The sequence below is a fragment of the Macaca thibetana genome, chromosome 9, assembly GCF_024542745.1.
Source record: "Macaca thibetana thibetana isolate TM-01 chromosome 9, ASM2454274v1, whole genome shotgun sequence".
Classification (NCBI taxonomy): Eukaryota; Metazoa; Chordata; class Mammalia; order Primates; family Cercopithecidae; genus Macaca; species Macaca thibetana.
Window position 1 is genome coordinate 118,255,672 of NC_065586.1, and position 12,724 is coordinate 118,268,395.

A 12,724-nucleotide genomic window follows, 5' to 3' on the forward strand; every position below is an offset into this window, starting at 1 on the left:
TCCTTTTTCACTCTTCATGTCTTAGCTTTGTGAAGTCTCCCTTCCCAGGGAGTGCAAGAGGAATAATTTTTTTTTTTTTTGAGACGGAGTCTCGCTCTGTCCCCCAGGCTGGAGTACGGTGGCCGGATCTCGGCTCACTGCAAGCTCCGCCTCCCGGGTTTATGCCATTCTTCTGCCTCAGCCTCCCGAGTAGCTGGGACTACAGGCGCCCGCCACCTCGCCCGGCTAGTTTTTTGTATTTTTTTTAGGAGAGACGGGGTTTCACCATGTTAGCCAGGATGGTCTCAATCTCCTGACCTTGTGATCCGCCCGTCTCGGCCTCCCAAAGTGCTGGGATTACAGGCTTGAGCCACCGCGCCCGGCCAAGAATTTTTTTTTGTTTTTCTTTTTTTTGAGAAGGAGTCTTGCTCTGTCGCCCAGGCTGCATGGAGTGCAGTGGCACAATCTCAGCTCACTGCAACCTCTGCCTCCCAGGCTCAAGCAATTCTCCTGTCTCAGCCTCCTGCCTCAGCCTCTCCTGCCTCAGCCTCTCCTGCCTCAGCTGGGATTACAGGCACGCGCCCCCATGCCCAGCTAATTTTTGTATTTTTGGTAGAGGCAGGGTTTCACCATGTTGCCCAGGCTGGTCTTGAACTCCTGACCTCAGGTTATCCACCCACCTCAGCCTCCCAAAGTGCTGGGATTACAGGCATGAGCCACCACGCCTGGCCAAGAGGGAGAAATTTTAAGGCATCCTAGCGCCTAGAACAAACAGTGCCAGGCAGCCCTTCTTCTGTTTGGCTGATTACAGTATCTCTCTTGAGTGGCTGTGAATTAATTCAGTGAATATTCACGTGAAATTTATTGCTAAGTTTTACAATCCCTTGCCCACAGCCACTTTAGCAGTATGTGTCTGTGCGTGTATGCTGTACAGGGCATTGAGGGATGTGTGGGAAGAGCAAGAAAATCACATTCTTTTTGCATAGCTCTGTAAACTCAGGAATCATTGGTACAGCTGTCCCCTGGCTCCTGGGAGCGTGGCCGTGGTTCATGTTTCTTTATTGTGTTAAGGTGAAAGAAAGATGCGATAATTTTGGCTGTAGAATTTTAACACTTTAAGGACTGGAGCCAGTCAATATCTTCTAAGTGCCTGGCATTGTGCGAGATGCTTTACAAATATAAACTCAGCTCTGAAAGCAACCCATCTACTACCTTCTATTGCCCATTGCATAGACAAAGAAACTGATGCCCAGGGGTGTTAAGTAACCTCTCCAAAGTTACTCACCTCGCATGAATTTGGAACCAGATCAGTTGATACTCATGTTTGATGGCTGTGGTGCTGTTTTCTTCTACGAGATGTCAGAATCGTATAATTCATATATTAATATGTGAAGAAAGTGCTTTAATTTAGACTTTATCATTTCAGAATTTTTAATAAGTGGGTTAAAGACTGAGTTGAGGATGCTGCATTATGTATGAGAGAATGGTGTGAAAACATCGGAAGCAGGAAAAGCACATTTTCAAGGCATTGAACAATACTTATTCCCTACAATTAGTGTGCTGTTTACCAGCTATTTTTTTTTTTTTTTTTTTCTTTTTTTTATCATGTAAAGAGGTTAGGAGAAAGGAACCAAAGATTCAAGTCTTTCTTCCTCGTGATTGTGCTGCTTTATTGCACTGCTTGCAGACTGTGGTAGAAAATACGCTTTTAGAAATTTCTAGATTTTCAGGCTTTCTACTAAGCCGTTGCAGCTTCTCCATCCCACATCTGGGTTTGCGCACTTTATTTGTATGTGCCAAATTGTGATTGAGACTGGTTGAGACACACAGTAGACCACAGGTTGCCATATTTAGCAGAGCAGGGAAAGAACTCTGGGGAGTTTGCCTTTCTGATGAGGGAGGAGCGCTGTGGGAGGTATTTGTTGAGCAGCTACTCTGGGCAGGACCCTGAGAACCATCAGCTTTTGGATGAGTGAAGTAGACCAAACATGAAACCTACTCTGGACGCAGGTTCTGTCTGAATCGGGCAAAGCTTCAGGTCTCTGAAGGCCTAATTCAGGTGCGTGTTATCCATGGCAGGGAGAGCGTGATGCCTGATTAAAATTCCAGCTGCTTGGCTCCTACCAGGAGCTCACCACACTTTCTGAGTTGCTTGGGATTTAGCCAACTGGTTTGAAAACTGCATGTAAGGTGTGTCTGTATTTGTTAAAAACAATGACTTCTCAGCAGGACACAGTAATGGGTTTCCACGGAGTGAAACATTACCAAGAGATGAATGCAGGGGTGTGATTGTCCTGTGCACTAAGAGCCTTCAGATCCTTTCCCCATATTCGCAAGGTGTTGAAGTACTGCTTTTAAGGCAAAACTAAATGACGAGTTATAAAATCAAAATACGTGAGCTTTAATTATTGATGGAAAATGCGGGATTCTCGTCAGCAGGGCAGCCTCCAAATACGCCTTTCCTCATTTTGACCAGATGAGGAGAAGAGTAAGGGGGCATGGCGTGGAGAAAGAAAGGTAGATATACAAGAGGCAGAGAGACTCAGGGGCAGGCAGGTTCAAAGACACACAGAGACAGGTTAGGTGAAGATACATTTGACATAAAGAGCTTAGGAGCCAGGTCGGGCGTGGTGGCTCCTAAGCTCATGTCTGTAATCCTGGCTCTTTCGGAGGCCAAGGTGGGTGGGTCGCTTGAGGCCAGGAGTTCGAGACCAGCCTGGCTGAGATGGCGAAACTCCATCTCTACCAAAAATACAAAAAATTAGATGGGTGTGGTGGGGCGTGCCTGTAATCCCAGCTACTCGGGTGGCTGAGGGATGAGAATCACTTGAACCTGGGAGGTGGAGGTTGCAGTAAGCCAAGATTGCACCACTGCACTCCAGCCTGGGTGAGAGTGAGACTCTGTTTCAAAAAATAAAAATAAAAAACAAACAAACCAAGAACAACCAGGGGGTGGGGGCTTAGGAGCCAGGATTCCAAGGCCAGAGCTGCTCCTGCTCTGAATCCTATGGCCTCATCTTTGCAACACTCTACCCTGAGACTGTCACCCTCTCAGTCTCCCGTTGGCCCTATGATAGTGTTACCCTTTGCCCAGGATGTGATTAATGAGAGTAACAGAATTCGGGTTGACCTGACTCTCCTGCAGAGGTCTGGGAGAACCTCCATGTGACAGCCTTCCCATGTCACTCCCTGTGGGTTCCAAGAATCTCAGGCCTTTGCAGCTGGGATGGCATGGCATGGACATGTGAGACACCCCCTCCTTGTTTATATGAGCGAAAGGGCCAAAAGAACAGGGTGGAGGGCCTGGCTGGCTGCCCCCATGGGCTGCTATGGATCTAGATGCAGAAACTCTGGCGATTCGTTCCCCTGGAGGTAAGGCTGCTCTGGGATATGGCAGCTGCCGGACCTACCAGAGACTGATTTGCAAGTGAGGACTCCAACCTGTTCACATACAGGAGCCTCCGTGAGTGGGGATGGTACTTGGGTCAGGCTGAGGCTCAGAAGATGTGTATGCTTGTCTTGGCTCTGCCCTTGCCCCTGAGTGGTTCTGAGCCCTCAGGCAAGATGCTGAGCCGCTTAGCTCCAAGTTCTCCTCCTCAGTACCCAGGAGGACTTGAGCATCTTGAGAGTGGGAGCTTATCTGTCTGGTTCACCAGCCCAGGTGCCTGCAGGTGATGGGGAATAGGTCCTTCTGAAACCGTGAATACTCAGGGAATGATACCCATGTGCCTCTCCTGTTGTCAGGATCAGTCATGAGGGAGCTCTGAAGGACTGTAACTTGTCAGCTGACGTGAGCGGCCATGGAGTTATTCTCATTCCTGACACTTCTCAGCACCTGGCTGAGGCACCCCCATCCTGGTCCTTGGGTACCTGCCTGAGAAACCATACTTGTAATCAGAAGGACACTTGGTGAGTGTGGAACATGAGCCTCTGATGCAGGATGGATCTTGCTGGCTGGGGGACACCTGGAGGGGGTCCCCGAGGCACCCCTGATAGTACAGCCTGGGGGTGGGGGGTGCCCTGGTTGGTGTGTCTTCTCTGGCCAATGCAGAGGGGGACAGCTACATTTTTGCCACTCCTCTGCTTCTTCCAAACTCCTCGTTAGCTCCTTTCCTTAATCCATGTTGCCCTGGACACCGGATCCCAACTGGGTTCCATGTATTGATTGTATCCAGGACCTGGATGAGATTTGGAAGAACTTGCTGAGCACATCTGGGAAGACCCCTGAGTCCTCAGCAGGGTGGCTGAGCTCTGCCTTGTTGGGGCCTGTATCCTCCCTTGTACCAAGGCAACCTTGTTTCTGGTACCCGTGTTTAAATATCTTTTTCTGACTTACATAAACAACACCTATGTGTTGCTTTTATGTGTGTGTGTCTGTACGTAGACATCTATGTACGTCAGTGTACATATGTATTTAGGTATCTTTGTGTAAGTCTATATATAATTATTTTATCTGAAATAAGCTCATATTATATATACATTTCTTAATTTGCTGGGTTTTTTTTTTTTGCTACTTATCACCTAACTGGGAGCTATCCTGATTGTACATGCAATCCCACTCACCTTCGTTAACAGCCATTATGTTACTGAGGGGTGATAGCGATGGGGAGTCTGTCCCCTGCTAGGTGCTTGGGGAAGCTCCAGCAGTTGGCCAGAGCTGACTGCTCTTTGAGTTCTTGCATCTTCTTTATGGTTTTTCTGTCTCCACTATCACTTGTTCTTTTTTATTTACTTATTTATTTATTTATTTATTTATTTATTTATTTTTAGTAGAGCTGGGATCTCATCATGTTGCTCAGGCTAATCTGGAACTCCTGGGCTCAAGCAATCCTCCTGCCTCAGCCTCCCAAAGTGCCGGGATTACAGAAGTGAGCCACTGCACCTGGCCTGTCACACACTCTTTTTTTTTTTTTTTTTGAGACGGAGTTTTGAGTTTTGCTCTTGTTGTCCAGGCTGAAGTGTAATGGTGTGATCTTGGCTCCCTACAACCTCCACCTCCTGGGTTCATTCAAGTGATTCTCCTGCCTCTGCCTCCTGAGTAGCTGGGATTACAGGCACATGCCACCATGCCCAGCTAATTTTTGTATTTTTAGTAGAGATGGGGTTTCTCCATGTTGGCCAGGCTGGTCTCGAACTCCTGACCTCTAGTGGTCCACCCGCCTCGGCCTCCCAAAGTCCTGGGATTACAGGCGTGAGCCCCCGCACCCGGCCATACTCTTTATCAGTACTATCTGTGTGCCTGCCTCCAACATTACCCTGCCTCTTCTCATTTGATTTGGGTTCTGAAACCAGATACCAAACCTATTAGACTAGACTGTAAAAGAAGGCTAAGTGTGTTTCCAGAGAAGAGCAGACGGATCTTTTTATTGAGTCATGTGCAGGATCCTTTAGTGCAAGCTCTGTGTCACATGACTTAGTTGAACAGAAATATTTGTGTTTTAGGGTCCTGTTGTGTTTCAGATGGGTAGGTACTCGTTTGCTTGTTAAGTGGCTTGTGAATAGGTAGGGTGTTACTGTACTTCTCTCCAGAGAAAATACAAGGACTTTAATGACAACCTGTTGAAAGCTCCTTCTTATGTCTTTTTGAATTCAGTTTTCTTTTCTTAATAGTGTCCATAAGTAACTCATTTTCTATTTTTTCTTTTTTTTTTTTTTTCTGAGACACAGCTTCGCTTTTGTTGCCCAGGCCGGAGTGCAATGGCGTGATCTCGGCTCACTGCAATCTCTGCCTCCCGGCTTCAAGCTATTCTCCTGCCTCAGCCTCCCAAGCAGCTAGGATTACAGGCGCCCACCACCATTCCTGGCTAATTTTTGTATTTTCAGTAGAGACAAGGTTTCGCCTTGTTGACCTGGCTGGTCTCAAACTCCTAACCTCAGGTGATCCGCCCACCTCGGCCTCCCAAAGTGCTGGGATTACAGGCGTGAGCTACCACGCCCGGCCAAGTAACTCATTTTCTATTACATTTTTTAAGATTACAGGCGGTGGCTCACGCCTGTAATCCCAGTACTTTGGGAGGCCAAGGCAGGCAGATCACGAAGTCAGGAGATTGAGACCATCCTGGCTAACACGGTGAAACCCCATCTCTATTAAAAATATAAAAAATTAGCCGGGCCTAGTGGCGGGCACCTGTAGTCCCAGCTACTTGGGAGGCTGAGGCAGGAGAATGGCATGAACCCGGGAGGTGGAGCTTGCAGTGAGCCGAGATCACACCACTGCACTCCAGCGTGGGGGACAGAGCAAGACTCTGTCTCAGAAAAAAAAAAAAAAAGAGTCTCAGTTTAGTGGTCAGGCCCAGTAGCTCATGCCTATAATCCCACCATTTTGGGAGGCTGAGGTGGGAGGGTCATTTGAGACCAGCAGGGTGTGGTGGCACACACCTGTGGTCCCAGATTACTTGGGAGGCTGAGGCAGGAGGCTCTCTGGAGCCCAAGAGTTTGAGGTTACAGTGAGCTATGACTGTGCCACTGTACTCCAGTCTAGTTGATGAGCAAGAATCAGTCTCGGGGGGAAAAAAATGATTTTTTTTTTTTTTGAAACACAGTCTTGCTCTGTCACCCAGGCTGGAGTACAGTGGCACGATCTCCGCTCACTGCAAACTCTGCCTCCTGGGTTTAAGTAATTCTCCTGCCTCAGCCTCCCGAGTAGCTGGGATTACAGGCACCCACCACCACACCTGGCTAATTTTTATATTTTTAGTAGAGACAGAGTTTCACGTGTTGGCCAGGCTGGTCTCGAACCCCTGGCCTCCAGTGATCCACCCACCTCGGCCTCCCAAAGTCCTGGGATTGCAGGCATGTGCCACCGCCCCTGGCCAAACCTGAATTTTAAGATTCCAATTTAAGTTACTCAATCAAGTAGTTTAGCTACAAAGAGACTTCGGAGATACCTGTGTGTGAAGGCAAGGAAACTCAAAGGGCGGTCCGAGGCTCTTTTTTCTTTATTTCTCCTGACACTTGATTCAGTTTGGCCTTTCTCCAGGAAGACGCAGCAGGGTCCAGTTACAAATTGGTGAAATCATGAGCCCGGGTTGTGGGGGCCGGCTTAGTGTGTCACTCTGCACTTCCTGCAGTGGGCCCTCAGCCACTAGAAGGTCACGTCTCTTTTGCGAGGAGCCTGCTATTGGCACAAATAAGCCAATTTCAAAACCAAGTATGTTTGTGTTAGGGTAGTGAGTTTCAGCAGACACACATATGCACACCCACATGGGCACAGTGCCACACTGAGCCCCTTCATTCTGGAAGTACTCCCCTGGCCCTGGATCTGGTTGTGTGCCCCTTGAGGGGAGGCTGAAGTTGACCTCAGCATGACCCGGGGCTCGCCCTCTCTTCGGTACACTCTGGTGTCTGCAGGCGGCCTGGCTTAGCACCAGCCACAGTTTGTTCCTGCCTCCAGGGTCTCTTTCCTGTCCAGCTCAGCAGCTTTGACCAAGTAAAATAGAGGACTGGGTCTGCTTGCTAGCAAAATTACATTTCCCCACATTTTCTCTTTTTTTTTTTTTGAGACAGAGTCTTGCTCTGTCGCCCAGGCTGGAGTGCAGTGGCGTGACCTTGGCTCACTGCAACCTCTGCCTCCCAGGTTCAAGCGATTCTCATGCCTCAGCCCCCTGAGTGGCTGGAATTACAGGCGCACGCCACGACGCCCAGCTAATTTTTGTAGTTTTAGTAGAGACAGGGTTTCTCCATCTTGGCCAGGATGGTCTGGAACTCCTGATCTCAGGTGATTCGCCCCACCTTGGCCTTCCAAAGTGCTGAGATTATAGGCGTGAGCCGCTGTGCCCAGCCCCCATTTCCCCAGATTTTTAATGCTCGGAGGCCAAGGGCAGAGTCAGAGCTGCAATAATAATGGGGAGGCATTATCCTTGTGGTCATTAATGTCTCCATTTATGTGACAGTCCCAGGCCTGGGAGGTCAGGTGTCTTACCTAAGGCCACGTGCTTGTCAAGGGGAGCTGGGAGCATCCTGTAGTGGACTCTGGTTGTTTGTGGCCTGCCTGCCCACCCTCCCACCTCCTGCCTGCCTTTGGGGAAGTCTGGCTCCCCATTCTGTTGAGTCTCAGCAGGTCGCTCCATTGTTAAGTTTCCCTACCCTCTTCCTACCAAGAGACCCAAGAGGAGCCAAGTAGATACTCCCTCCCTGGAGGTTAAACCATGAGGTGAGATTCGGAAAATGGTTGGCGGACTGAAGTGCCCTCATTCCTGTCTCTTCAGATGCGGTTCCTTAGCCTCCTTGGGTTTTTAGTAATTTTTTTCTTTTTTTTTTTGAGACAGAGTCTCACCCTGTCATCCAGGCTGGAGTGCAGTGGCGTGATCTTGGGTCACTACAACCTCCGCTTCCCGGGTTCAAGCAATTCTCCTGCCTCAGCCTCCCAAGTAGCTGGGACTACAGGCATGCGCCACCATGCCTGGCTAATCTTTGGGTTTTTTTTTTTTTAATAGAGACAGGGTTTCACCATGTTGACCAGGCTGGTCTCCAACTCCTGACCACAGGTGATCTGCCTGCCTTGGCCTCCCAAAGTGCTGGGATTACAGGCATGAGCCATGGTGCCTGACCATGCTTTAGTTTACATTCAGAATTGGGTTCCTATTTCTTGCCACTGTATTCAATTAACACCCGGCCGTAACCCAGGCATGGGACTCCTCAATCTGCGGCGCTCTTTCCTCTTGGTCATGCTGTTGCTATAACCTACGATGGTCAGGACGGCGATGGCCAGTGCTCCGGGAACCCTGGTAACATCACAACATAGCCACAAAGTGATAGCTACTTGATTCTGAAAATGGGACCTGCTGGGAATCTCGGGGTAAATGTGTTGTCATCTGCTTTGATTTTTCTCGAGGCAGCCATAGGTGGCAGCCTGGAAAATTCTAGCAGCCTGGCTCGCCAGAGCCGGCTCAGTGTTTGTACATGGAAGGCAGCACCTGGCTGGCTGCTTCTCAGTCACCTGACCGTCCGAGATGGGCCTCAGCATTTGCTTGTATTGAAATCATGTTCTTATTTACCTAAATATTGATATCACAATATCAATATGTGCAGGATATTTTTTGTATGTGCAGGATGGAAGAATTAAAGCAAAAGACCATTTTGTCAGCCCTTAAAAAAATGACGGGTCTGATCATACTGTTTTATGCCAGCGAGGTGTGTGTGTGTGCACAGACTGGGGAGGGGAAAGCTTTTATTGGCAAGACCATCTGAAGGTCTCATTCAGCGGAATATTTTGTTGAATAGAATCTAGCATGCTGCAGTTTCAAAAATATCCGCTTACTCACAGATTCCTCAGACTCTTACATGAGATGAAGAGATGAATGAGACTGATCTGTCGCCGAGGGCTCAGTTTTGTTTCTGGAAGGTCTCCCTCTCTCTTCAGGGATGGCAGCTGCTCTTTCAGCCTGGACAATGCTGGCTGGCTTTCCCCAAGCAGGGCTTTTGTCCAGAGCTGTTGCTTTTTACCTGGGCTTGGTCTTCAAGGGAAAAAGAGGTGGGAGGAGGAGGGGAGCTCAGAAGAAGGAAGCCCCTGTCTTTGGCCTGCACTGTGTCCTTTCACTTTGAGGGGTGGTCCCAAGACCCTCCCTCCAGTTCCTGGATCACTTTCATGTTGGGAGCTGCAAACTGGAATTCTAAGGAATTGACCTGGATTCGAGTATGGAAGTGTCCTCTTCCCCTTAGGCAATGCTCAAGAAGGAATTATTTCTTGATAATCAGGTAACATTCAAATGTTATATAAACTTTAGATTTCCAGGATGGGTGTTGTATTTAGATAAGCAAGGCTCTTGTTTGAAGGCAGTGCTCCATGAAGGTAGGCCCAGTTCTATGGAATTTCCAGCTCTGGTTGTCATGAATGGGCTGGTCACCTTGGGCAAGCCACTTTAGCTCTCTGGGCTTTAGCTGGGATGAGTGTGTTGGAATAGGATATGATCTCTAAATTTCCTTCCAACTTCCAAGATTTTATGGCCTTTGCAATTTATTATTCCAATCCCTTGAATTATCTCCAGTAAAACTTGAGCAAATGTAACCATTTAATGATATACTGGGAACTATATCTATAGTACCTCTTTATTACAAGATACTTGTGTTTTAGAGATATACTCACACGTTCACACATGTGTATATATGTGTGTGTATTATGTATGTGTGTAGATGCTGATCTTAAGCTATTTTGTTGTCATAGTTCATAGAAGTAAAAACCTGAAAACATTTAAACCAAATCACAAACACAGGGAAACAGGCTCTTAGGGTCTGCATTTTCCAGCTACCTGACTCTTGCTTTGGGGCCATTTTCCATGTCCTTCTTTGACACAGTGTGTCAGCTGCGGAGGTGCTTAATTCAGCGTTGTGTGGAACAGAGGCTTTACGCCTGCTGTGGGACTCTAGAGACCAAGAAAGTACTTGAAAAACACGTTTTTAAGCTGAACTAGTGCACAGTCGAGGAGCTCGGCAGGGTCCTGTTTTCGTGGCCAGCACAATCTGTCCACACTTGGGTTTATGTGTTTCCCTCCTGCCTGCTTGGTTGCACACACTGCACCATGTGGTATTGGATACCATGAGCACATTGATCGCCTTATACTGATAGGTTAATTTGGTTGGTACAGCTGGTTGACACTCCTGCCCTGTCTGCCTTATTAAAAATTATTGCATGATCACAGGACAGGCCGTTAAAAATCAGGGGCTGTTTGTAATGACTCAAGGGTGCATCTCAGGACTCTTCCCAGTGATGTGCAGGGGGGAGAAATCAACAGGCATCCGGCTACCTCATGTCTCCAGCCCCTAGTGTCAGATTTTCAAGTTCCTCCAAACAACTTAATTGCTCTCCATGATAGACCTTATAATACAAGCATATTGTAAATTGAGCTCACTAAAAATGTTTGGAAGCCACAGATGTAGCAAAAAGGGCATAGGTTTTAGAGACAGGCAGTTCTGGATTTGAGACTTAGCTTCCATCATTTAGTAACCATACAGCCTCTGGCAAAGGAGTTTGCACCTCTATTGCCTAATTGTCTCATCTGTGAAATGGGCCTGCTCTCTGGCGGCCAGGACCTTTTCTCTTTTTAAGAGTCAGAGTCTCGCTCTGTCGTTCAGGCTGGAGTATAGTTGTGCGATCATAGCTTGCTGCAGTCTCAAACGCCTGGACTGAAGCGATCCTCCTGAGTCAGCCTCCCACGTAGCTGGGATTACAAGTGTGCACCACCATACCTGGCTAGGCAGGACAGTTTTGAAGACTTTAGATGTGTGTACAAGGGGCCTATTCCTGTGCCTGACACATAACAGTATGTTCAACAAATGGTAGTAATTGTCATGCTTTTCAAGCTGAGAATTAAAGTGTTATAAGCCAGGGGTGTCCAATCTTTTGGCTTCCCTCGGCCACATTGGAAGAAGAAAAATTGTCTTGGGCCACCCATAAAATACACTAACACTAATGATAACTGATGAGCTGGAAAAGAAAGATCACAACAAACTCTCATAGTGTTTTAAGAAAATTTACGAATTTATGTTGGGCTGCATTCAAAGCTGTCCTGGGCCGCATGCAGCCTACAGACCATGGGTTGGACAAGGTTGGTTTACACTATAGAAATATAGACATTTTATTGCATTTGCATATTTACTTCTGTGGTGGACATAGCATATGCATGTCCTGATAAATACATTTTCCTGTAATTTAGATATTTCCTATAATAGAGATATTTCAGCAGATTGTAATGACAGCATTTCTCTTTCTGCTACATTTTTGTAGCAAATTAATTTTCTTTCATTTTTAAAATGTGTCGAGCTTAACAGAATAATTTCTTGTACTTTGGTTTTTTTCTAGTAGGAAAAGAAATATTAAACAGCTGGTGGAAATTGCGCTCATACACTGGGCCTCCAAAGTGCTGCTTTATTTTTATGTACAGACTCGTTGGGGGTGGACTGCCGAAATCCTTGCTCTTAGAAATGTATTTGAGCCCCTGGGAAACTGGATAGGGAAAAGAGAGCTAATTAAAAAAGCTGCCATCCACCTCCTCTAATTAACTTGCTCTCTGTTCCCAAGAGAGGGTTCAGAAATATGAAAACAAGGCGGGCAGCACCGGAAGTGAATGCCATTCTCGTGGTCCATGGTGGGCCCTGGTGTTTTGATGCAGAAGTTGTTCATAGTAAACAGGCAAGGGACCACAGAGGGGCTTGCTGTGCCCCGGCCCACCCCGTGCTCTGCCTTCCACACAGGGCGATAGTGAACGGCGGTCCCTCTGAGCAGGTGCGCAGGCTGGGCAGCTGCTGCGGCGGAGACCTCATTGGAATTCAGCGGCTAGAACCGAGGGGCATCCGGCCCTCCCTGTTGCTTGCTTGTGCTGTTGAGAAAGAGCAGGGCCTTTTGTGCTTCAGAGCCTGACGTCGCCAGTGCCCAGGAATGCAGAAGCCAGGGGATGGACGAGTATTCAGGCTTTCCCCGAATCTCTGCTTGAGTGGGACAGCACTGGGGCCTCCGGACGCTGGAGAAGCTCACAGCATCTGTGGCTGGTGGTGCAGCTAACTTTTTGGGTGACATTGAAAGAGATTTAGATCCAAGAGATACCAGCAGGGGAATTGAGGGTGGGAATTTGGGGGACAGAGGCTGTTCTTCAGCGGAAATGGCCTATGCCTCGTGGCAGATGTGGTCCCCAGTGGAATGGGCCCGGTGGATGTGGACAGCGGTGACCAGCAGTGGGGACTCCAGTCTGCTGGTGCTTCAGGGAGGCTCTGGAAAAAGGCAAGTCATCTCTGTGTATCTTGTCAGTGTTGC

General features: G+C 47.9%; 1 protein-coding gene across 21 annotated transcripts in view; it reads left to right on the plus strand.

The window, feature by feature from the left end:
- Positions 1–12,724, plus strand: part of TACC2 (transforming acidic coiled-coil containing protein 2) — a 258,151-nt gene that overhangs the window by 186,004 nt on the left and 59,423 nt on the right. For 13 of the 21 annotated variants that reach the window (XM_050804563.1, XM_050804557.1, XM_050804568.1 and 10 more), the window contains one exon: positions 3,724–3,888. The exons of the other annotated variants lie outside the window; for them this stretch is intronic. In XM_050804563.1, coding sequence (XP_050660520.1) covers positions 3,724–3,888 — 165 coding nt within the window. The remainder of the gene's footprint in view (positions 1–3,723; positions 3,889–12,724) is intronic. 21 annotated transcript variants of the gene reach the window in all.